This window comes from Hoplias malabaricus, chromosome 1 (genome assembly GCF_029633855.1).
Source record: "Hoplias malabaricus isolate fHopMal1 chromosome 1, fHopMal1.hap1, whole genome shotgun sequence".
In the NCBI taxonomy this organism is placed as follows: domain Eukaryota; kingdom Metazoa; phylum Chordata; class Actinopteri; order Characiformes; family Erythrinidae; genus Hoplias; species Hoplias malabaricus.
Window position 1 is genome coordinate 79,983,927 of NC_089800.1, and position 26,384 is coordinate 80,010,310.

The 26,384-nt window shown below is 43.4% G+C and overlaps 1 protein-coding gene across 3 annotated transcripts; it reads left to right on the forward strand.

The window, feature by feature from the left end:
- The first annotated feature begins 105 nt into the window (after window positions 1–105).
- Window positions 106–25,168, forward strand: mbip (MAP3K12 binding inhibitory protein 1). Of its 3 annotated transcripts, none has more exons than XM_066674694.1 (11): window positions 106–218; window positions 3,536–3,667; window positions 16,810–17,021; window positions 18,329–18,445; window positions 18,633–18,863; window positions 20,914–21,010; window positions 21,883–21,948; window positions 22,046–22,198; window positions 22,920–23,017; window positions 24,350–24,388; window positions 24,838–25,168. In XM_066674694.1, the coding sequence occupies exons 3-11, from the start codon at window positions 16,884–16,886 to the stop codon at window positions 24,943–24,945; spliced, it is 1,047 nt and encodes a 348-aa protein (XP_066530791.1). In that variant the 5' UTR covers window positions 106–218; window positions 3,536–3,667; window positions 16,810–16,883; the 3' UTR covers window positions 24,946–25,168. The 3 variants fall into 3 exon arrangements, with proteins under 3 accessions (XP_066530791.1, XP_066530809.1, XP_066530800.1); XM_066674712.1 differs by lacking the exons at window positions 106–218; window positions 3,536–3,667 and adding exons at window positions 11,515–11,624; window positions 12,872–13,296 and having other exon boundaries at window positions 22,923–23,017; XM_066674703.1 differs by lacking the exons at window positions 106–218; window positions 3,536–3,667 and adding an exon at window positions 15,168–15,287.
- The last annotated feature ends 1,216 nt before the right edge of the window (window positions 25,169–26,384 follow it).

A 26,384-nucleotide genomic window follows, 5' to 3' on the forward strand; every position in this document is an offset into this window, starting at 1 on the left:
AATTTTTCATAATTAATATTTTCCATAATTCATTTTATATGTGCGTGTGTGTTTAGCTGTAGGTGCTTTTATTTTGGTGGCTGAGACTCAGGGACCCTCGGCTCCCGGGCTGTGGTTCCGAGCCCGAACTCAACCCGTGGCACAGATACGGTGGCGTGCTTTCAGAGAGCGCGGGGGTCGTGTTTGTGCAGCAGCCCGTTTCTCAGCTTCACCTCCAGGTGATTAACCGCGGTGTTCCGAGGTTCGGGTCGGAGGCAGGGGGTGTGTATGAGGGGGCTTTACATTGAGCTGGAGAGCGGTGTGTGGGGTGAGGGGCTGGAGCGTGGCCCGTCTCTGGCAGCTGTGTATTCCACCTGGCCTCGTGTTTGTTTACAGCTTACCGCGCGTGAATATAAATGGGGTCTGGGCGAGGTTAAAGCCTCAGGAGTGAGTTCGGCTGCTCCACGATTCTAGGACGAGGATAAGTCCAGCGCAATCTCCTCAAAGAAACCCAGCGCCGTTTCTAAAGCTGTCAGAATACACGTCCAGTGTTTGGAAGTGAGGCGCTGTTTTAGTTCCCTCTCTTTCTCTCACACACAGAAAAAGCGCGGTAAAAAACCGTCGCCTTTATTCATTTAAAACTCATTTTGAATATTAAAAATCACACTTCTGCACCTCGCTGGAAAATACCTCCGCCCTCAGACAGTTCCGCTCGTTTTATTAAACAGGAAACAGGAGGACTTTTAATATTTTTTTAAATAAGATTTTATTTTTAGTTGAATCTGAGTAAAAGTAAGTCAAATAATTTTTCCTTTGGCCAGACACTGATGAACCTGGCTCTCCGCCACGAAAAACACCCTCCATTTTATAAATATGGCATTTAATAAATTTACTTTAGATCCTAATTAAATTTGTAAATAAAAATGTATATTAAATACGTTTTTATATTATATACATTCACTTTATAATTAAAATACTTAAATTAATTTCTTAAATATTAAATGATATTAAAAATGACGCTACAGATTATGAACAAATGTATGTAAATAAATAATTTTCCTAGTGTACATATCCTTTCTCACGTGTGTTGTCATTTCCCGTGGGACATAATTTCGCACGTGGCGTGTACTTTGTGCAGGAGGAGCGCGAGGCTCGAGAGAACAGGCCCTAAATCTGCCCCTCGTGTGACCGAACATCGTTAGCCAGGTTCAGCTGGAGGCGCCGGGTTCGGGCCGAGTGCTCTGGCTCTTTGAGCGCGGGGCGGATGGCTCGGGAGCCCGGGGCTTTTCTTCTGGGGCTCGGTCCGCGGTGAAAGGGCGCAGATTACATTTACATGTGAGAGGCTCGGTGTGTGGTCTTTGTGTGGACCCTCGTCGCCGGCTGGAAGCGTGTGTGCTCTCCTTGCCGTCTTTCAGCTCGTTCGGGAAGGCTCAGCCGCGGACCTTCCTGGCTTTATGAGCAGGGGTCTCAGTTACTCCCCTCAATTAGAGCCTAATCTCTGCGCAATCACACCCTGCTCAGGCTCTGCTGCTCCGCGTTGCTAATAAAACCACCAGCTTGAGCACCCACTGCTAATCCGTGAAGGTAAAGGTGGGCCAAAGCAGACCCCTTTTTTTTTCAATTAAGGGATTTATACGAGTCTGAGACTATGATGATGACTCTCTCCTGATCATGGGGGGTTCTGGAGTTGATTGCTCAGGCCTGCAAGCTGAAGTCCTAGGTTGTAATGAAGTACACTGTTAAGGGAGGAGAGGGTGCAGGAGGGTCTCTCTGAGACAGATGCCTTTATAACAAACTACACCGCTTTACAAACGTCTTTATGTCGTAAATCCACCTACAAGCTATAGTCGGCTTATAACTAATAACACCGTTCCACCTTAAAAGATGCTGAGCTTGTGACTGAACACAGACATTGTGGGGAGTTTGTTTTGCTGACGTTTCAAGCAGCGCAAGTGTCAGAAATTTATATACACACCCACAAGGGGCAAACTACATTTTGTACACATTGTACGTACCCTGGGAATGGTCTTTATGTTTGTTTACTGCGAGTTTAAAGGAACACTATGTCATATTTTACAATACAACTACAGCTTAAAAATCGTTGATACTTCACTGACCTGTAATAAGGAGGACAGATGCTCTGTCATTGCTACTCTGGCCTCAGCACTGCAGAAACTGCACTATGTAACTGTTGTAGCAGGGAATGAAACCACACCTTTTCCCTCTTCCTCCCCCATTGATTTCAGTAAAATGCTGTAAAAATGAATTACACCAGGGGGGCCCAGGAGAAAAACCCACATTTTGCCTAGTGTTCCTTTAAAATAATTTCTAAGTTAAAATCACAGTTTCAACATTATTGTGATGTTCCACTGACCCGTAAAAAGCAGAACAGGGCTTTTGTTGTCTCTGTAGAAACTGCACTATGTACATTTTGGGGGAGCTCCGTTCCCCTGCTCTTTGATTTCAGGACAGTGCTGGAATTGTGAATTACACCATGCAACTGCAAAAAGAGCCCAAGAGCGGAAACACCAAATCTTACTTAGTGTTCCTTTAAATGCATTGGAACAAACCAACCTTCTTGGGAAAATATATAAGGTAGCAGTTCTTCCTTTTCCTCTAATCTTAATCCTCACACTAACCCCATCCCTAAAAACTAAACAGGAAGTTTAGAAATGTTCACTCTTTTGCAGCTGTTCTGTTTATTATTTATTTATTTTTGTAGGGAGCTCTAGTTTTCTGATCTCTTGTTTGCCACTAGTCTGTTGGTCCATTCCTGACCCTTCAAAGTGCATTACAACCTCAGAACAGAACTGCTGTATGGGAAATACAAAATAAGAGTCTGGGGTTGAAAAAAAAATACTGCAGTGTAAAGGAATACTAGGTAAGATTTTTATTTATTTATTTATTTATTTATTTCATATTTTGCTATTGGGGCTCCCCCTAGTGTAATACATTTTTAGAGCAGTCTATTGATATCAATTGGTTTCCTAACCTTTTCTGAAATTACATAGCGCAGTTTCTGTGCAGTACAGAGCCCAGAGTAGCAACGACAGAGGCTCTGTTCTCCTTATTACAGCTCAACGGAACATCACCGTAATTTTGAAGCAGGAATTGTAAGGTAAAAATATTACCTAGTGTTACTTTAATCACAGTTAAAACTTAACTAAAGTCACAGCACCCCAGTGTTAGTGTTTGTGAGAGCATGTATAGTAACAGCAGAATATATCTCAGGCAGCGATGGCCAGTGGAGGTCCATAGGTGGAGATCGTGTCAAGTATTTAAAGGGCGATTCCAGTGATTATTAAATATTAAATATCATTCAGAAGATGCATTTGTAGACTAACTGATTCTCTTTATAGACTTTTATAGCAGTGTTGTCAGGAACAAGGGGTCAGATTAATGTCTACAACACAACAGCACATAGGCGCATCCTAAACGACCATCCAAACGACACGAGCTGTGTGTGTTCAGGGTTTTTAAGTAAAATAGTGTTAAATTGCAATAAATCTGGAGAAGGTGTTCTATTCAGGAACTATTTTCTGTGTTGTGCTTTTAGTGGCACTGAACCCCTCAGACGTCTGGTTCCTATCAGCACCAATGTGAAGCTCCCTGGCATCCCACCTCTCTGCAGGACCTTGTCCATCATGCGGAGGATTGTGAAGGAACCTCACCGCGCCAGAGGTCACTGGTAGAGACACTTCTTTTTGTAACACAGAGAGCAAAACGATAGCCATCAAATCAGAGCCAAACTTGTTGTGGCAGCGTTTAAACGGCTCTGCGTGCACCTCTTTTAAATGCAAATACGGGATAAAGCTACTGCTAAATTGCTTGTGATCCTGGGGGTCAGCCGCCGTCGAGCGGAGCCCACCAAACAACTGGTGGCTCGTGATTAAAATCGAAATACACATCGCTTTTAACTAATCTGTCGTGACTGTGTGGGGTTAATGGAGCCCTTAAAGCACAGCGGCGGCTCTTCACCAGCGGCACGTGATTACACCTGCGCTAGGAGATGCTCCCGAAACAGGCCAGGGTCTGTATCCCTTCGGTGTCAGCGGAGGAGAGGATGAGAGGAGATGTGGCGAGGTGGTGTGATGTGGATTCTGTTTTCTCCAGCGTTCTCGCTCTCGCTTGCATTCCAAAATGTCCATCACCATTACAAAGTGCTCAATTATGCATCGCCTGCAATCACATCCTTTAGGAAATCGCACCGTCAACCAGACGTAGAACAAATAAATATGGCTAATTGTCGGGCATCTGCTTCCCGAGTCATTGTCCTGCGTGCGGAGCGGGTCATTTGCGCAGGGAGGAATACTTAGCATGCACAGCGGAACACAAGATGCTGTAATACTTGACCTTTCAGTGTAATTGTGGCAGCAGTGAAATGCAGCGCATTCAGCGCCTTCTGAATGGAGCCCTTTTTCCAGCCGAGGAACAAAACCCCTGCATCTTCATATCCCCCCTCCACCACCTCACCACCAGTCCTCCCTCCCTCCACTGCTTTTTATTGCTTTCGTTTTCCCCCCCTTTTTTTCTTGTTTCTCTTCAGAGAAAATTATTATTTTAATGACTGCGACTGTTAAATCCCATTCTCATGTGCAGAGATGGGCACCAACAAGTGCTCACAAACAGCACATTCTGTCCACACCGCGCTTTATTTCAGTCCCTCGTTTCCACCTGCGCCGTTAAATGACCAATCGCTTCGCCCTCTTTACTTGCTTCTGAAGGGCAGTCTTTGCCTGTGCACTTTCAGCAGAGACTCCAGCAGTCACTGCAACTCTGTTATAGTCTTTACAACCCAGTTACAGTCTTTACAACTCGGTTACAGTCTTTACAACCCGGTTACAGTCTTTACAACCCGGTTAGAGTCTTTACAACTCTGTTACAGTCTTTACAACCCGGTTACAGTCTTTACAACCCGGTTACAGTCTTTACAACTCGGTTACAGTCTTTACAACACGGTTACAGTCTTTACAACTCGGTTACAGTCTGTTCAACTGTGTTAAAGACTTCACAACTCTGTTATAGTCTTTACAACTCGGTTACAGCCTTTAAAACTCGGTTACAGATTTTACAACTTGGTTACAGTCTTTACAACTCGGTTACAGCCTTAACAACTCGGTTACAATCTTAACAACTCGGTTAAGTCTTTACAACTCGTTTACAGCCTTTACAACTCGGTTACAGTCTTTACAACTCGGTTACAGTCTTTACAACTGTGTTAAAGACTTCACAACTCTGTTATAGTCTTTACAAATCGGTTACAGCCTTTAAAACTCGGTTACAGCCTTTACAACTCGGTTACAGCCTTTACAACTCGGTTACAGCCTTTACAACTCTGTTAAGTCTTCACAACTCGGTTACAGTCTTTACAACTGTGTTAAAGACTTCACAACTCTGTTATAGTCTTTACAAATCGGTTACAGTCTTTAAAACTCGGTTACAGCCTTTACAACTCGGTTACAGCCTTTACAACTCGGTTACAGCCTTTACAACTCGGTTACAATCTTAACAACTCTGTTAAGTCTTTACAACTCGTTTACAGCTTTTACAACTCTGTTACAGTCTTCACAACTCGTTTATAGCCTTTACAACTCGGTTACAGCCTTAACAACTCCCACTCGGTTAGATTTCAAACTTGTGTTACAGTTTTCACAACTCTGTTACAGCCTTTACAACTCAGTTACAGTCTCTAGTCTTTACAAATCAGTTACAATCTCTAGTCTTTACAACACAGCTACAGTCTTTCCAATTCTGTTAGTTTTCACAACTCAGTTACAGTTTGTACAATCAGTTAAAGTCTTCACAACTCTGTGAAAGCATTCACAGCTCTGTTAGTCTTTTAAACTCAGCTTTTGTAAAATCAGTATAAAAACAGCCAAACATTGTTTTCTGTAATGTTAAAACACACACACACACACACACACACTGTTAGTTTGGAGGTATATTGCCTTGGTCATGAGCTCAGATCACTCAGAGACTGTCAGTAAGTAATCACAAAGCAGCCCAGACTGTATAATCAGATTGAACCGGACAGAGACATCACGTGTGAATCCGATGCTGAGAGAGAGGGTGGGCTTCAGAGTTGTGTCTCTGCTGTATCTCTCTCTGTCTCTGCAGTGAACTGATTATCTCATTGGGTTAAACTTTCTTGAGGTTCGGAGCTGAAGCCTCAGAAAGCGATCCACACTGTGGACTGGGTTTTCACGATGCTGCGGCCGCTACAGGGCTGTGAGCAGACAAGTGGTCCTCCTGGCTGTTCTTTACTGTACCAGCGGGGGTCCTTTGGCGATCACCGAACCATCACTAACCGTGTTAACACCAGGTCTGGCGCTAAAGAGCGTGTAATGACCTCACCCACTGCTTCTTTCAGAAACGTTTTGTTGTGTCTTAAATGCAGCCGATCCATTAAAGCAGGGCGCTTTAACTCTATTGATCTGAGCAGAGCGCGCAGCCTGGACTGGACCGAGGGAATGAGTGTTCAAAACCATCACTTAAACAACTGAGAATCACGCAGGCACCTGGACACTGCTGTAAGCCTCGAGACAATCCGTGTCCCTCCATATAAATCTGCGCAGCCCCTCGGGTGACATCCCTGCAATGTAAAATAAGGTGTGAGAACACATTAACAAATTAAGGCATGGGAGCAAGTTTCAAAGCCACATTATTCATTTCCCTCATGGCCACACGATAAATATCTCATTCCCACACATTATATTAGGTAGTTACCATGTCTTAATATGTTGTTTCCTCCATACACAAAATACTCAATCCAACGTATTAAGTTGTTTGCACAACTTAAGACATTCCTATGAATTAAATATCTCATATCTCATTCCCACAAATTAAATTGTCAATACACCCACACATTAACTATCTCATTCTCACATATTAAATGACCTATGCCTACATCTGATTAAGTCGTCTGTCTCTTATTCTATCTCATTCCCACAAATTAAATTGTCAATACACCCACACATTAACTATTTCATTCTCACATATTAAATGACTTATGCCTACATCTTATTAAGTCGTCAGTCTCTTATTCTATCTCATTCCCACAAATTAAATTGTCAATACACCCACACATTAACTATCTCATTCTCACATATTAAATAACTTATGCCTACATCTTATTAAGTTGTCTGTCTCTTATTCTATCTCATTCCCAAATGAATTTCTTCTAATACCATTTTAGGCATTAAATGTCATTCCCACAAGATTGTCTTTGATGTTTCATATATTAATTATCTCATTCCCACAAACTAAAACATTCGTTTTTGTAAAACAAACGTTTTAAAACTATTCCCAAGCACTGATATTATCTACTTCCCACAAATGATTACGTCATTCCTACGTTTTATTATGTCCTTCCTATTTGTTAACTATCTCATTCCCACATAAAATCATTCCCAGTGTTTATTTATTCTGAGGGATGTCACCTGCCTCAGTGGTGAAAGATTATTCAATAAAGGATTGATAAACGATAACCAGGCTTTACAATTCGGTCTCAGTCTTCGCACATGTTCCAGGTGTGTTCCTTGCGTGAGATTTAAAGATACAGAACACTCACTCATAATAAAGCCCGGTGTCTTTTAACTCTTGTAAAATAAACTGCAGAAACAACACGGTTCTCAAACGCACCCTCAAGTCCTTTTATGGTCCTCTCTGAGAGCAAGTGTAAACCCTCTCTCCTATTGTAGCCCATTCTCTTCAACAGAGACTTCACTGCAATGTGAAATGGCCTTCCCCCCCAGCGCCCACCCTGCTAGACTGAATCTGTGACAGGACCCTGGCCCCCTGGACCCGCACAATCAAGGGGTTGTTGTTCCAGATGAATCTGTGCATACCAGCGAGGGACAGACTGGCGATTTTAGCGTGGACAATCACTCTAAACACATGTTTGACCAATGCGCGGTTCGGGTCGAGACATAAATAGGCAGGAGCGATAAATAGGCCGCATTTGGATCCCTGCAAGAACGCGGTTCTCCCTGGCTTTAGTATTAAGACCTGTTGAGACGATGCCCTTTTCCTGCTGCAGAACCGAGAGGAGGTATGCTATTTGCCCCCTAATAAAATACGTCATTAGGAAGAATTCATCCCGCACAAAGGCGACGGCGGTGGAAATTGCCCCACTGCTGTTCAGTAATTATATAGTTTGCCCGGGCAGCGGGCTGTGGCGCGGCGAGGCAGGTGGCGAGTCCATCATGCAAATGGCTTGGCGGAGCCGCCACAATTAGCCCACGCGAAGTCGCCCAAATTAACAATTAGCTAACATGCAATTCCCCCCCGGGCCCACCGCTCTGGGACCATTGTGTTCTGCGGCCGATTGCACGTATGTCGTATCATTTATCATCCCCTCGCTCCATTCACAACTCGCAGGCAAAGGAAATCAGGGGGAGCGCGCGCTCCTCATTAGAGACCCCCTGATTGGTACTGTTTCCGGGATATTCACAGCAGCCTGCGCATTCACATGGCCCTATTCTACTGGTCTAATAGATGCCCCCCTGCTCCCCCCCACCACACACACACACCCCTCCCTGTCTCTGCCCCTACCCTAACATACCCCCCCCCCCTCCAAGACTGCTCCAAATCATCCCAAAAAACACTGTGCCTTTTATATCTATTTATATATATACACACAAAACAACCAGCCATAACATTACAGCCACCTCTTCTCTGTGGTGTCTTCACTCACTGATCCAGACTCTAGTTCATCTGTTGCACTGCATACTTACTTTGCCACTTTTCACACTGTTCTTCAACACTCAGCAAGTTAGTGTGGATCAGACACAGCAGTGCTGCTGGAGTTTCTAAATCCCCATAAAGGCCCCCAGCCAAATAATACCTACTTTTCAGGGGTCCTGACCTTTGCAGAACAGAGTGAAAGGGACTCCTGTGTGGCCGGTGGACCTGATGAAACGGACAGTGAGTGTAGAAACAAGAAGGTGTCTTTAATGTTATGGCAGAAAAGGTTTTTGTATAAAGACAGAGACCACTCCTATTTTCCAGTGTTTTGAAAACACAATCACTCGCTATAATGTGAAAATGTTCTCCATATTTACATATTTAAATTTCTCAATAATAACCACCTTTTGACTGCTACACGTCCTTTCAGACCCTCTGTGCGGAGTGATTGATGGAGGCACTGGGGCTTTTATTTTCCTTCAGATCTGAAGGTGAGAGTTGAGAGGTTTAGAGCCTGGTGGTCTAGGCCTTGCACTGTTGTCCCACATTCTGTCTCGCTTTATTTTCCTCCTTTTTATACAGATCAATAACATCTCAGAGGATGCCCTCTGGCTTTTACCCAGTGCCATGAGTAACCAAGACCGGCCTGTCTTTATCCAACGAGCTCTGAGCAACTGCAAGTTACCCAAAGGGTCAGGGTCCGTCTATTGAAGCCCTCCACACAGCGCCGAAAGCCAGCAGCAGCAGCGGCGGAGAGAAATGCCTCCAGCGCTGAGGCTCCACACACAGCCCACCCAGCTCCTCATTACAGCGCCTGCCCTGCGACATGACACGAGAACAAAGTGGACATTAGAGCGCATTAGAGCCAGGAATGGGCTTCATCAGGAACCCGTTATCTGTTAATGAAGGGAAACACATGCAGGGCGATACACTGCCGCCGATCAATAGCCCTCCGGAACAATGAGGAGCGGCGAGGAACCGCCAGCAAACACACAGATGCAAATCAATCCCAGCTAGTGTTTGCTTTGAGGCGCAGAGTCCACCCCCAGCAATTACATCTTCATTAAAGCCAGTTTAACACGGACGAAAGCAGCAGCACTCAGGCTGTGTCTCCGGGGTTTAGGTTTTCTCAAAAAAGGCAGAGACTGACAGCTTCATTCTGAGCAATAATCCACCTGGATGTTTCAATGTGTGCTTATTATACTCAAAGGGTGGTGAGAACAGTGTCTGACAAACACAGCACACACTCCCAAACCACGGAGGACCAAGAGACCAAACACAGGGAGCTGGCAGTCAACACTTTGCTGGATGTTTTGGCCGTAAATGTCTTGGCTCAGTCGCAGTACCACACGTATTATACTCAGCTTATACTGTGTAGTGTCCCTCTCTTTTAAGGTGGAACGGTGTGTTTGAGGTGTATTTCAGCTTGGTGGCTGAAGTGTAAATTGTCTGTAAGTGTTTATTCACTGTTTGAATTCCCACAGAATCTCACCTGTAACTCAAGCTGTTTAATTTTGTAGCACTTTCGCTCTGTGTTTACTTTCATGTAGTTAGCGCTCTCCTGAATTTAGAGTCAGTTCCACCTTAAGTGAAGTAATGCATATGAAACAGCAAAAGTAAAGTCAGTGTTACCGACCTATGGAGCCGGAATAGAGCAAAATCCTCTGGTTTTTTCAAGCTTTTCAAAGTTCTGAGTCCACTGCTTTCAGATGCTGTTTCTTAACCATGACTGAGAGAAGGGTAAAAGTAACACTTATGATATTTAATACATATTTCAGCATAGATAAAACTTAGTCTACCTTCTGAACTCAACAGTAGGGACGCTGTGTTTACATCGTGAAATAAAATGAGACCTGCCTGACGCTTAAACCGTTTCCCATTTGCTGAGTCAGGCCTGTGTACAACCACCAGACCTTTTTCCGGCACAAACAGACCTGAGAACAGTAAAATGTGAGGAAACATTTTCTGAATTTTTAAAAAAGTCACTCACTCATAAAATCGTAAACTTTCCCTTTTTAAAAACCTGCAGGATTTCAGTGAAAGAAACTGATCCTCATGTCCTCCAGCCATGCCCCACACCTGTGTGTCTCTCCTTTACCCCAATGCAGGGCTGTTCCTCCTGGTCCTGGAGGTCTACCACCCAGTTCTAATGTTCCAATGCCCCTGAAGGACTATACTCCACAGGGTGGTTGATCTCCAGGACCAGGAATGAACAGCCTTGATCTAATGTTTATTAGCATGGTGTGTACTAACATTTTAGATTCACATTGCTCTGTTTTGTCTCTATTTAATAAACCATGTCTGTGTTTGCATCCTGCCTCCTCTCCAGCCTCAGTCCGACAGTGAGAGAGTAAACGTGAAGTAGATCAGTGTGTCTCTGATGGTGTTTGTATAGAATATTGCTGTAAGAATGCGTTAACCACATGGGAGTTTTAACATGTTCATTTTATTTAACGCTAATTAATCGTTTTACCTAATTTGGCCACAACTTCCTCCCATAATTCATGCTTTTTTTTGTAGCAAATTTATTTAGCGATGGAAACACAGCGTCCCTTGAGTTGAGAGTATGTTTAATTTATGCTGAAATATCTATTAAATATAACATTCACTCTCTCTCACCTCTACAATTTTGTTGTGAATATATTTTTTAATTAATAGACACTACTAATTTAAATATAATTCCCCTTACATTGATTCCTTGTTTTACATTTGAATATCCATTATTTAAATCTTGCGATTAATTGCGATTAATGTCTGAAAATTGTGCGATTAATTGGTTGTAGTTTAGAGTGAAGCTGGAGTTGGGTCAGGCCTCAGTCTTTGATTAAAATGCCGATTCTTTTTGTGATTTCACAGGTGTAGAATTACACTCAGCGACTGTACAGCACTTAATCGTTGGCTGTAGTGTCTGCAGTGTAGGAACTAAGAGAAGAAATCACTGAGAACAGGTCCAGTCTCTGGTCAGTACACATGGGTCAGTTTGCTTTCCCTTGATGTTACCCTTCACAAATCTGTAATTAAAGAGAATGTAAAAGACATTTTAAACACACGTGTCCTTCACAGCGTCCCGTAGGATTGCGTACGTTCGAGATATATTTATATCTCAACAGGTCTTATATTTATATTGTTTTATCTTTAATTCTTTTTTAGATGAAGGTGTGAATTTGTTGAACATCTGCTCGAAACGTCCCTTTTCAGGAGACCCCCAGGGTCAGTAATGAAAAATAGAAGGTGGATGGAGTTGTCCCTCCCTCGCAGTCATTTTAACACATGGAAATATTCAGTGCGTTTCCCAAAAGAAAATAAATAAAATGGTTTTATGGAAATCACTGAGTTCTTCTGAAGGTCCTCGTCCCTGTAGCCGGGGGGGCGCTAGTTTATCTGCTTGTGTATTTGATGAGTCGAAAATGCTGAATGCTGAAAACACCTTGATACTTTTTTAAGCCTTTAACCTTCATTGAAGACACTTTCAGCAAAGAATCCTTTGAATATTGAGATGTGGTTCTCAACAGGTTTTTGAGCTCCAGCTGCTGCTGGTCGATTCAGGGGAGAGTCTGTTATCACAGTGTTTCTGATCAGTGCTGTGACTGTACTTTAAAATGTGAAATTGTTTGTGTAAATTTAGTCCAGGCCTGTGTTTATTACCCTTAATGAATTCTGAATGTAGCGCACTGGACGGTCATGACCGTAGTGCGGCGTCAGTGTGTACCAAACCAGTTACTGGTCTAAATCTGTTATAGAAACTAAACGTCTAAAACTGCAGCTCAATATTGATATAGAAATCATAATTCATCAGCCCTGGATGCTCATTTTTGAACAGATTCACTGTGTAAAATCCAAGCACATAACAGTGCAGTTCTCTACCCAAACCGGGCAGTGGTGAAGCTCCTGATTGGCCAGCTGACGGAGCAACAACCACCTCCACACAAACCAGTTTGGCAGGGAACGTGTGAACTTGAATCAGCCTTTCATTGTGAGCTGATCTTTGCCAAATTCACGAGCGATTGAGAGTCATTCTGAGCACTTGACTTCAGTTCTGTAGCGACACACGAAAATTCATTTGGCGGTTGGTAAACAAAGGAGATAAAAGTAAAGCTTTCGGGCGCCTGCGTCGTTATTTAATGTCGAAATTTTTAGAGGGAGGGATAATAGCAATAAAATATGACCACGGAAAGTGATCTTAATCCTTTATCGTTTCTTTTCTCAGTGAATCCAGAGAATTCTGGCCGTTCTGCAAATGTGCACTCCAGCTCTGAATCGGGTCGAGGGCGAGACCTCCATTAACAGTTCTCTAAAAACCAACGTGCCATCATCGACCCCGCAGTTCTGCTGTGATTGTAGGGCATTTACTACAACAAACCATTTTGAGATTCCAATCAAAAGAGCTCTCCTATCTATTGCACATGGTCTCAGTGTCCTGAAACAGCAGCTGTCTGAAGAGAACAGCATACACAGCAGCAACGCTAAGAACGGAGATGCTGCTGTTGTCGTGCTCGATGACAGACAGTGGTTCATTGGGTCAATGTGACTCCTTTAACGTACATCCATCTTCAGATTCCCCATTAATTCCTCCATCTCGTCTCGCCGTGTCCCAGGAGCAGCGTGAGTCCGACCCTTCACCTCAAAATGGAGGTGAGGAGACGTGTCTTTTCTTTTCTTATTTTTTTTTCTCCTCAAACACATTACTTCCCATAACCCCCTGCCCCCCTCCCTGAGCCCTGTTAGCTTCCCAGTGCAGGACCGTGGCATGCTGTGTTTTGGCAGGAAATCAATAAAGGGGAAAATCTGCTCTAATCATCCGTACATTTACCATCACAATCAACAATCAAAGCCAAGACCTGAGTCTTTATTTGTAGGCCTGAGCTGCCCAATTTTCCCCCCGTGAAAGGCAGGCTAAATTAGAACCCTTGGTTCCTGTTAGCAGCTCTTAATGGCTCTGATTTGTGAACTGCTAAATGAGGTTATGTAAATTGATCCTGAGTGCAGGCAGGGGCCCCCAGGTGACAGGTGCAGTCGCCCAAGAGTGGGGGGCAAGTGGGACGTAGGAGACAAGGAGCGAGAAAACTTAGCAGTGCTTACAATCTATAAGGCACCCCCCCCCCCCCACCACACACACACACACACACCTCCACAGCATAGCCCACCCTTAAAGAAGGAATGGATTTGATGGATTTTCAATTAAACTCCCCCTCCAGGGCACACAGGACGCTCATTAGCGGAGGAATAAATGTTGTTTTTGTTTTTTAATCGTGCAGAGAGTGAAGAGGTCCAACACCTCATTCCATTACTACAGGAGAAGGAAAGGTGTTCTTATGGGGCGCATGAGCACAGATCGCCATCAGCTGCGCTGTCCCGTCTGACGGCCTGTGTGTGTGTGTGGGCGTGTGTGTGCTTACTGTACCTTAGCGTGTACCCAACCGTTGCTCACTTGTGTGTGTGAGTGTGCACCTGTTTTTATATATTTGTGAGGAACAGATGTCCTCACAAGGATAGGACTAGCTCACATTGTGTTGTATTGTGGACACTTTGGTGGTCCTCACAGGTGTAGCAAAACCAACGTGTGTGTGTGTGTACTGCCACAGATTATAAAAGAAACAAAATATCACTTATTCTAGACAGAAAACTGGTGTTTAAAGTGGCGTTAAAATTTTAAAGCAACACTAGGTATTGTTCTTAACTCAAAATTGCAGCTTTAAAATCATTGTGATGCTCCACTAAGCTGCAATAGGGAGAATAGAGGCTCTGACACTGCTACTACAGGTTAACCACTGCAGAAACTACACTGTGTATCTTCCCTTCCCTTGATTTCAGGACAGTGCAGTGAAAGTGAGTCACACTCTACACTAATTCTAAGGCGGCAGAGAAGATATTCCTCTTTTAAATAGACGTAGTAAACAATTACTGAATAAATACATTAAAGAAACCTGCAGTTTTTGTTATTTTTATGAGTGCTTATGTTCAAAAAAAGATCCTGAACCTTAACGACAAAACCGTAACGGGCAAAGCCAAGCTCCTGGCCTTGTGTCTGAAATGAGCAGCTTTATTTGTTCCTCTGTCTCGCAGCGTGGGAACACGCACTAACAGCAAAATGTCAAAAGATGTCAAGTGTTACAGTTCCCTCCCCGCACTGGGGGAATTAAACAGCACCCCAGAAAGGACCGGAGCTGAAAGGTTTGCCTCAAAACCCTTCCTAAAATGATTAACCTGTCCAGAGAACATTTCAGGGTTCAGAACGGGGAGCTTTGTGGTTGATGGTAATTGTTCTTTTCTTTTGTCCCCCGTTGTTGCGTTCATCAGTCTCCCCTCATTATATGAAAAGAAGAAGGGGGAAAAATGTATGAATAGCGAAGGGAGATTTTCCCACAGTCCTTCAACGCTGAAAAATACACCATTGTGGGCAGCTTCCCATCCCTAACGCCCTTACGCGATTGTTTGACAGTCTGTCTAACTATAAATGGGGAGAAGCCTTTTCAGAGTGTTCCTTGGAAAACAAAACAAAAAAAAAAACACAGATGTAAAAACTGGAGTGATTTAGAAGACAGAATCTGACAGTATCGCGGAGACGAGGACAGGGGACATGGTCAATGCTGGACCAGGGTCACATTCTTCAACCCCTTGGAAAGGTCAGGACACCTCAGTGGACACAATGCACACGTTCTTCCAGCTTAGAAATGATGACAACTTAGAATGATTGACAGGTTGAGGTCATTAGCTAGAAGAGCATTTATTCATTCATTCATCTTCTGTAACTCACACACTCACACCTGTGGACAGTTTCACACACTCACACCTGTGGACAGTTTCACACACTCACACCTGTGGACAGTTTCACACACTCACACCTATGGACAGTTTCAGTCACTCACCCAGTCACACACACCTGTGGACAGTTTCACACACTCACCCAGTCACTCACACACTCACACCTGTGGACAGTTTCACACACTCACACCTATGGACAGTTTCAGTCACTCACACACACACACCTGTGGACAGTTTCACACACCCAGTCACACACACCTGTGGACAGTTTCACACACTCACCCAGTCACTCACACACTCACACCTGTGGACAGTTTCACACACTCACCCAGTCACACACACACACCTGTGGACAGTTTCACACACTCATCCAGTCACTCACACCTATGGACAGTTTCACTCACACTGTCACCCAGTCACACCTGTGGACAGTTTCACACACTCACCCAGTCACTCACACCTGTGGACAGTTTCACACACTCACCCAGTCACTCACACCTGTGGACAGTTTCACACAGTCACTCACTCAGACACACATGGCTGGACACTTACTACATCACTCGGTCGCTCTGTCCAGGGTGTGTTTCAGCCTTAAAGTTATTCCATGTAAATCTGGAAGTATAGGCTCCAAACCCACCACAACCTTGAACAGGATGAATCAGTTATTCAACATTAATGAATGAATGAATTCATGTAGTTATGTTACACTTGTTTTGAACAACCAAAATTTAAACCTCGAAATATAATGTTACACACCTATTGCTAAAAAAAACATTTTCTTGATGTGAAAAAATGTTATAATTAGTAAAAACAAATTATATTTTTCTGCATTGTTTTAACACTTCAGCTGCTCTTTACATTGTATATGTGTTTCAGGATGAATGGATAAGTGAATTACTAAATTACATGTCATTTAAATTGTATTAAGTTAAAGTTATATCCTGAGTTTACAGGTCATGTGTTATTTTCACCACTCTTTTGAAAGTATTTAAGTATGTATTATATGAACAACCTGGATGAACTCATTAAAACGCACATTAAAGTTGCGCTTAAATATTTATTTAAATATTAAACCAAAATAGAAGTCACCAATACAAAAAATGTGTTAAAAAGTCACTAAAAAACCAAAGTGGTAACACCAATTACGATGATATATTGTATTACAAATTCCAAAACTTGTCAATTAACAGTATAGTAATTCTTATTTATGTTTATTTAAATATATTTAATGTTATTAGACGAGTGGCAAAAATAAAATGACTTGTATAGTCCGAGTAGTTTAATTGTGAATTTTAACCTATTAAAATTACATATTACTGAAGTAGCCGCTGTAGCTGGGCTCTGCTCTTGTTTACCCCCCACCATCTGCCTCCGCCCCTCCAGTTCAATCCCTGTGTGACGTCACATAGCAGACCGAGCTTTCCTCCAATCAGCAGCAGGCGCGATGAGGAAGCGCAATGGCGGCGAACGGAGCTGTTGCGGGGCCCGGGGCTGAGGGTGAACAGGAGCCGGAGCGCGGAGCCTCGAGTCCCGGGGAGGACTTTACACAGTGCTGCTCCTCTCTGCTGCTCTCCACCGCAGAGCTCGGCTCTCAGGTCAGTCTCTGTCCCTTCGGTTCTCTCCACAGAGCCCGGTGAGAGCGGATCTGACCCACAATCCGCTCACTGTCTGTGTTTACATCAGGATCATTAAAGGTTCTCCAGGGTTCTGGTGTTTTAACGCTGCCTAGAACTTAACTTCCGGGTTCTGTGTGTTCTTTAAGCCTTGGTGCTGCAATGTGATTAATGCTGGTCAAGTAACGGGCGATCTACGAATGGTTTTGTTTCTGCTAACGTAGGTTTGTTTACCAATGGGATTTAAAGGAGGTCTGCAGGAAAATACTGCTCTCTATGTTTATGCACCAGTAACCAGAACACCCTCACGTTTTAATCCAGTCCCTTTTTGTGTATGTGTTATTTATTGTGTTGTTTCTTTGCAGTGTTGTCGGTAGTTTATTTGTAACTGTTAGTCCAGTCCACGTGGTTCCCCTGCTGGCATTCATTAGCCCCCTAGACACTCATCTGTTCATCAGAATTACATATTTAGACTTTTAAATATTCATTTCCAAGATAAAAACCCTGTAACTCTACAACTTAATACTCCCTCATTCAGTATCCTCAGTTAGTCCCCGCCTCTATATTCATCCCCCTCCTCAACTTGCTCATCTGTTGCTGGTGTTGATGTGATTGGTTCCTTAGGTGTGTGAGGTATGAAACCTTGTCTGTCTGAATCTGGGTCTCTGACACTGTTTAGAGCGCTGCAGTTTCACAACGGAAATGTTCAGCCACGAGGCATCATCCCTAACACACTCAGGACACGACGTCTAGCATAAACACTGCTGCACACAAACAAACAAGAATAAACAACAGGCTAGCACACAGCCTAACTCCATTCACTGACTTGTGTAACTCCTCACTCTCTGGTGTTCTGGCTTTAATAATTCTGAGAGTCCACATTTTCACTTGAGATTTTTTTGTGAAGTCAAAGAACACTTCAGAAAGTCCTTAACACTCAGATGTGTCCAGTGGGTTAGGGACAGGCGAGAGGCTGGTGTGTCACCCATGAAGAGATTATGATGAATGATCAACACTTTTCAGCACATTTCCATTGGAGACCCCAGTGAAACACTGTAGTGTTGAGTCCAGCTGGTGAATGGTGTTAAAGCAGTAGTGATGGAAACAGATGAAGGTGTCCTAATTCTGCTCTCAACCCTCAGACCCCTTGAACACTTGCAGCCCTTTTCCTCACAATTCAACAATGTTCAAAGAAGGGCTTAGGGCAAGGGACATGGGAGTGAGCGCAGCACCATGTGAATTCCTCTGAGTGAGAACTGTAATCAAACTCTTTGTCTCATGTTTTCCAGCTGAATTTATGCCCCAGAGTCTTAAACGTCACTGCCAACCTGAACGCTGTTACCTTCTCTGACTTGAAGTCATCCCAGGTGTACGAGTGTTTACAACAACACATCACCAAATTACAGGTATTCACGCTGACAAATCAAACAGTTACCGGAAAGTGACAAAAGATAAGGAGAATGTAAATGAGAACGGTGTCATAATATACAACATCATTTATTTTACTTGTGAGTTTCATAAAAACATAACTGTATTAAGCTTCTTGTATGTGTAATAAGCATGGTGCTCTTTGCTGCCTTTCCCCTCTCACAGTCAATATCATCAAGTCTTAAGATAATTGTGGAATCAGAGCGACAGTCTTCCTCCACTAGTCCTGGAACTTCAGGGAGAACCTGCAAAGAGTTGGCAACAACGTCCAGAAAAGAGATGGAGGAAGACTCAGACATTCCTACTACATCAGGAGACCACATTGACCCCAAAGAGCCGGAGAAGGCCAAGGTGGATGACAACAATGCCGTTCAGATCAAAGCTGGCAAAGCTGAGGTAAAGTTTAATCAGCTGCAACAATATTGAAAGTTGTTAGTACTGCGGTGACACTGACGTGGTGGTGGTGTGTTAGTGTGTGTTGTGCTGGTGCGAGTGGATCAGACACAGCAGTGCTGCTGGAGTTTTTAAACCCCTCAGTGTCTGGACTGAGAATAGTTCATCGACCAAAAACATCCAGCCGACAGCATCCTGTGTCACTGATGAAGGACTAGAGGACGACTGACACACACTGTGCAGCGACAGACGAGCTACTGTCTCTGACTTTACATCTACAAGGTGGACCAACGAGGGAGGAGTGTCTCACAGAGTGGACAGTGAGTGGACACAGGGTTTAAAAACTCCAGCAGCCACTGCTGTGTCTGATCCACTCGCACCAGCACAACACACACTAACACACCACCACCACGTCAGTGTCACTGCAGCGCTGAGAATTAGACTGATGGATCTATTCCAATGCTGAATATTGTAACGTACAATTCTCATTATTTATTCACAAACAAAACATTTTTCAATCAATGAAATGATGGAAGAGGTGCCCCAAGGTGACTTTTGTGTGCTTTTGTGTGCTGTACAGAGTGGACTCTCTTCGTCAGTCCCAACACATTAATTGTCATAAAGTAAACACGTTCTGTGTTCCAAATATTGACTTTGCCCATAAGTATTTATAAGTCATTTGCTGTACCAACATTGAGGCAGTTATGGTGCTCAGTGTATAAAAAAAAACATAGGCCATTTTTGATTTTCAGTATTTGCTTTTTAAATTAAATTTAATACAGTGTTAATATTATGAAGTGCACTTTTAAGCAGGTGATTCATAATGTACAGATGTTTATATTTTAAAACATGTTGGCTATACGTGTCAGACATACAACAACCATCAGCAAGAGAGCGTGCAGAAAACTGCACTGACTGTGGCCAACAGCAGCTAAAAAACATGAAGCTTGTGTGAAAACAGTGGCTCTTTCTTTGCGAGACGAATCAGTGGATTAAATTAAATGATGACTTGCTGGATCAGGACATAGATCCTTCTCCTAGGTCTCACCCTCACACATCTGGACATTTCTGAAAACATTTTATTTAATCGTTTTAACAAAAAAAAAATCTATCCACAACAACAGTGCTTTCAAACATCTCCCATCGACGAATGGAGAACACTGAGAGGCGTTTAAGAGATGAACCGCAAAAGCACCACTCTATAGATTTAGATGGTTTTTTGTGTATCAGTTGTGTATCTACGTTGGTGATTAAATGCTCTTATTATATGCTCTTAAAGCCTGAATGCTGTCGATTGGAAATGAAGAAATTCATGTATGTACAAAAATATAAATAAAAAATCAGTGCATATTATCAGTAAAGATTACAGTCAGTTATATTCTATCTGCCTCTGGGGCTTCAGGGCTTTAATTCTTACACACTATTGACTTTAATCAGTGTTGGCTTTTAAGTGGCACTGTGTTCAAAAGCAGTTAAGGCTGATTTGTCCGACATTACCTGTTGCTTGTCTAAATCTAATCATCCCTAGGTGGTCTTCCATGTGATGACTAAATTCTGGCTGTGGGTTTGGTTTGGGAGGTGGCTCAGTCCAGTCTGAATAGAGAGCCGTTTCTGCATTTGCTCTCCCTCAGTGAGAAATGAATAGCCGCCCAGTTGGAGAGTCCTGAGAGAGGTCCAGGCCCTTGCTGCATTATGAAGTGGATGCTCATTACTCTGTGAAATTGCATGTGGGCGAAAGACAAGGAGGGCTTTATTTTTATAGTGTTTTTTTTTCGTTGTTTTTTTTTTATTATTTCCTTTACAAAAGCGAGCAAAACAACCTCCCCATCTCAAATAGCTGTGAGCATAAAATGTTTTGATAGTCGGCATAATTGTGTCCACTGCTCTCTCTCATTATTCACGTGGCCCCCACAGCTTTCTGTTCCTTGTTATCACTAAACAGCAAAAAGACAACTGTGGATTGATTTCCCTCAATAGCTCATCAATTCGCCACTCATTTTCTCTCTCTCTCTCTCTCTCTCTCTCTCTCTCTCTCGTTTGCTCTCTCTCTCAGATTGAACGTAGGATATCTGCATTTATAGAGCGCAAACAGCTGGAGATCAATGAAAACAATGTGCGGGAGTTCTGCAATGTGATCGACTGCAATCAGGGTGAGAATGGGAGGGCAACAGAGGAGGGAGATAGAGGTTGTGGTGGGGGGAAGGTGGGAGGTCTCCTAAGTGTGTGCCAATGTTTGGGAGAGTGCTGATTTTCTACTGGCACCTCTCACTAAGCAGCCTGAGACACTGAAGCTCGGGCGTAACGTCATAGCACATTTTGGATTATGGCCAAAATAATTTATGTTGGAAATATGGGTATTTTTTCACACAAGCCACATACACATCTTTGCTACAGTTGATGATGTCAGCTACATTTTCTGCAAGTAACATTTGTAAAGAGTCCTGTCAGAAGTGGTGGAACCTGGAGCTAACTGAAACCATCTATTAAAGCAGCAGTGTGTGAAACTTGTTGGTGAAACTGAAAGAGCTGTAAAGCCTGAAATAGTCGTTCACTCAGAGCTGTCTTGAGTTTATATGCTTATGTTTATAAACACTATGGACACTCCTACCTCGTTAGTCCTTCATCAGTGACACAGGATGCTGTCGGCTGGGTGTTTTTGGTCGGTGAACTATTCTCAGTCCAGACACTGAGGGGTTTAAAAACTCCAGCAGCCACTGCTGTGTCTGATACACAACACACACTAACACACCACCACCACGTCAGTGTCACTGCAGCGCTGAGAGTGATCCACCACCACATCACACCTGCTCTGTGGGGGTCCTGAGGCTAACAAAGTATGTAGAGCAACAAATGGACTACAGTCTGTAATTGTCGAAGTACAATGTGTAGCTGAGAGAATGGACAGTGAGTGTAGAAACAAGGTTGTTTTAATTTTATGACTTGGGGAGGTCCTGAATGCAGCTTTAATTATTATTGTTTTCTTGTTGAGCTGTCACTTAAATGCTCCATTGGTTCTCAACAGAAAACAGTTGTGCCAGAACAGATGCTGTCTTCACACCGTACCCTGGATTCAAGAGTCGAGTCAAAGGTCAGACACGTCCACGTCCAGTCGAAATTAACGAGCAGTTTCCTGGGTTAACCTTAATATTGATTGTGCTGATCTTGTGGACGTCTGGCTCTTACAGTGACGCGAGTGGTGAATACATACGGGCCGCAGACAAGAGGCGGACATTTGGAGCAGGGAGAGCAGGCTCAGGACGCTTTCAGCAGAGACTGTCGAAACCCTGCCATCGAGGAGCGGCTGCAAAACATAGAGGCGCACCTGAAGCTTACAGCAGGTCAGTGGGGTCTAGAAGAAGTGGCTTCTCTGACAGTGGTTCCTAAACACAGAAACAGTTCTAAAGAGATGAAGCCAATAATTGTTCCCCAATGTTGTTAAATGTGTGAGAATTTTCATTCCACCTTAAACAGTGCAGCATTAATGGATAATTCTACTTGGAGCACATTATAATCACTGCACTTCATGTTCTTCAGGCAATAGAAATCTTGTGCAATTTAAGGTGGAATGGATAATTCTACCTGGGGCACAGCAATTTCTGCTCCATTTAAGGTGGAGAGGAAAGTTCTGACAATGCCAGAAGGTAACATTAGCACCATTTAAGGTGCAGATACTGGACAATGGAAAGACAGATTATCTTGGCTGCTTTGCCATAGACATTATTCATCATACTGCCACCAGCCAGTGGAGGCGCAAGACCTGTGCTGGCTTCACTTTTGAGAGGTGTACTGTCCCTGTCTGCAGTCATTGGTTGGCACAGTCTGGAAATGTGCTCTAGTTGTGCTGGACTCTTTTGTCTCAGATAAACGCAGTAACAAAGAGTCGACCCCAAAAGATTTGACTCGTTGACTCTTTAGTGCCAAACACTTTTTAACATTACTGTTTTGTTTTGTTTTGTTTTGTTTTATTACTATAAGCAGAAGTGTCTCATCTTCTGAGAATGTGTGAGGACATCTTACAGTGAATCCACTTGCAACTCTGATGTCATCTCTGTCTTGCAGTAGGTCCCGTGCCTCAGAGCATTTACCAGCGGCTGAAGAAGCTGGAGGATCGAATCCTGGAGCTCGAGGGTCTTTCCCCGGAGTACTTCCACTCCACAGTGAGTAGCGGGGAGGGAAGGGGAGTTGATGTGTTGTATGTCGTAGGGGGTGGGAAATACATAAAATTGAATTCTTCAGAGGAGCGTAGTGCTCTGGAATCATGTCGGTTTCAAGTTCAAGACACCTAGCAGTGCGAGGCATTATTAAACCTGTCTCAAGTGTCACAGAAAGGGTCCACGAGTGTTTCTTAACATATGTAGCCCTGTACTTTATTAGCTTCCCCATACATCGTAGTCCGTGGAAACCACAGCAGCAGACAATGTGACAATCTATTTCCAAACATCAGCCTGAGTGTAAAGACAATGTTTTGAAGGTTTGGCCCAGATTAGCATTAACAGAGGCTTCCTGATGCCGGGAGCTTTTGAAGTGCACGGCCACTTTAGCTTCTGCGCGCCACACTTTCTCTCACAGTATACATATACTTGCCATCCTGCAGACTTTTGGCTTATGTGTATTTTTTCCTCCACTCACGACAGTCAACCCGAGAGTTCTTCAAAGCCATTAAAAGCTGATATGAGTGATATTTTTTCCCCTCTCTTCAGAATTTGTTATCCATGTCAGATTGTAGCCCATCAAAGTTAGCTGAGTAAGTGCTCTTGAACCATTCTACGCCTCCTCACACTGCCTTCACTTAGTTCAGTGCTGAGCTGAGAGCTAGCTGATTTCCATGTCCTTTAGTGTGTGTGTGTGTGTGTGGTGCCTATAAAGTGGAGCGTTGAGTACACTGTAAAATATGCTGATCTTTTACTTTGTGCCGTTGCTTTTAGCAAGTCCAGTGAATTAATTAAACTCTTCCGGTGGGGGCCATTTGATCTCGTTCCCAAATGTGTTTATATCCACGCTGAAAAGTGATTGAAATTAAGCCCAGTTGCCAGTAGCTGATGAGAGGAGATGGACAGAATAGATGAGGGGAACACTGGGTGTCAGAGTGAATGTTGATGGCCTCTTCTGCACAGTGCTAATCAGTGCTGTGCAAAGACTGTGTGATGAAAGTCAGTTAGCTTTGCATTTACTGTTCTGTGTTGATTGCTTCGCTATAACATAAAATATCTAATAGTACGTTAAGTCTAGGTCCCGTGGGAGAACATCTGCGCTGGCAGCTGTAATCACCCACCTTTATCTTTACTTTGTCAGATACAGTTTGAGTCATTGTTTTGACATCACTCTGTCATTCAGCAGCAGCAGCCTGTGATGGCCTCTCTTATTTGATCAGATGTCTCTGTGGTTTTATATGCGCCACAGATTTTGTGTTCAGCACTCAGATATTACTCCTGGAGAATCTGAGAGCTTTGCTTTGCCTTCATCTTAATCAGCATCACTTTTAATTTCAGAGCTACTCCCACAAACGTCTGAAGGCTTCAGTTTCTCAGGTGAGTTTTACGTGCGCTTTGTTTAAGGGTGTTCAGACTTGTCAGATTTGGTTTGATTGATATGAACCCTGGTGCGATCGCTGGGTTAATGTGGATCGTTAAAGTAAGTGTGAACGCTTCGTTTCGAGCTCAGGTGCGCACCAAACAAGCGAACTCTAAACGATCTCTGGTTTGATTCACTTCAAGTGTGAACACGATACGAACCAAAAAGGCGTCTAAACGAACCAGACACAGTATGTGACTTCCGTTTTACCCTCATCACTGCATTGATCCCAGCTGATTATGTGCTTCATGTCACTTCTAATTTGACTTTCTTTGCTCTGACTGTAAGTGGTCAGTGTAAACCGAACCAAACCAGGACAAAGAAAACTGAACTCCAAGTCTGAACACGGGCTAAGATCCGCTTTTATAAGCATGCATACAGACCGCTAAGCCATGTTATCTTGCAGAACTACAGCCTGACCGAGTTGGACGGGAAGATAAATGCTGTTAAATCCGTGCTGCTAAAGAGAGCGAGCGAGTTGCAGTCCTCAGAAGCGCAGGAGTTTCCGTTCTGACACAAAAGTATATTCTCTCACACTCACAAGCAAGGCCTTCACAACTCCAACATCAGCTCTGCACAAAGCCCACGTGAACCCGAGGATCCCTGTCATTTTTACATAGTTTGTATATTTCCTGTGTTATCTTGGATGGATAGTACACTGTAAATGGAAAACAATGGGTCACTGTTTATTTGATAATGTTAATGGAGAGAATTCATGCTGTATTTTTTTTTTCTTCCCTCATTTTTGTAAATATATCTTTTTTGTAAAACATATTCTGAGTATTTCTTTATTCCACTGAAATTCCTTCCTCACACACACACAAACCTAAACAGGGAGTTCCTTTAACACAGTCTTCAGCCTTGAGATTCCTGTTTTTTATTCCTTAGAGCTGAGTTTGCTGCCTTTATTCTTGGAATAAGAGGCGCTTTTTACCAGCCACTGGTAGACCACACAAAACCGGAAAATCAGAATTCAGATAAACAGCTTTGAAGCATCTGCCATCTCTGATGACCACAGCGTGTGTGAGAAGAACAACAAAAATGCTTTGAAAATGGTGTAAAAGAAGACAGAAAAGGTAAAATAAGAAAGAAAGGCACTGTTGTTTTCCTCAGAGCCAAATGTGACTGAATCATGAGAAGAAATGTAGGATAAAAGCAGTGGAAGCTGTAATAAAGGCAAAGGCCGGATGCTGTAAATGCAAACCGTGTTTAGTTATTGAGGCTTTTGTGCGATGGTGTACAGTTTACAAAAGCTTGCTTTGAAAAGCTTGTGCTGCCACAGTCACCAATGATTTTTATAATGTAAAGATAAACAGGTCTGGTGTAATGTAAAAGGATGCCTCTGGGATAAGTGATATATTTTTATCTGTATAGAAAAATGAAGCTATTGCTGACCCCAGTTAGTGTGTGTGTATGTGTGTGTGTGTGCGAAAAAGAAAGCCTGATTGCAGGGTGGCAGGCAGTGTGTGATCAGACTGCTGCTGTGCGTCTCCGCTCACCTCTGCAGCCTGTCATTGCAACAAATGACCTGATTACAGATTCCCCAAGCTATGAACAGACAATTAGCCCGGGAAGATTGCTCCCTTTCTCCGGACCAAAAGCCTGTGTGAGGCCACATGCGAGGCAGTTCCCCTGTGATCTACAGGCACACTTTGACCTTACGAGCACGTTTGATTACAGTGATTTTAGCAGTGCTGTGTTCAATAGATTATCCACTGACCACCGTCTGTTGTGCTTGCAAATGATCACTAATAAGGCGATTCTTTGGCTGGTGCAAAAAAGTGGGCTTTGCACCGTAGTGAGACGAGTGGACGCAGTGGCAGAATTAGCACAACAAAGACTAATCAGCGAAGAGGGACGTTTGGAGCTGATGGACAGTGTCAGAGGGGGAAAGGCTTTCATTTGGTGTAGTTTCGTGGGCCACTTGGAGGGAGTAAAAACATACAGTAAAGA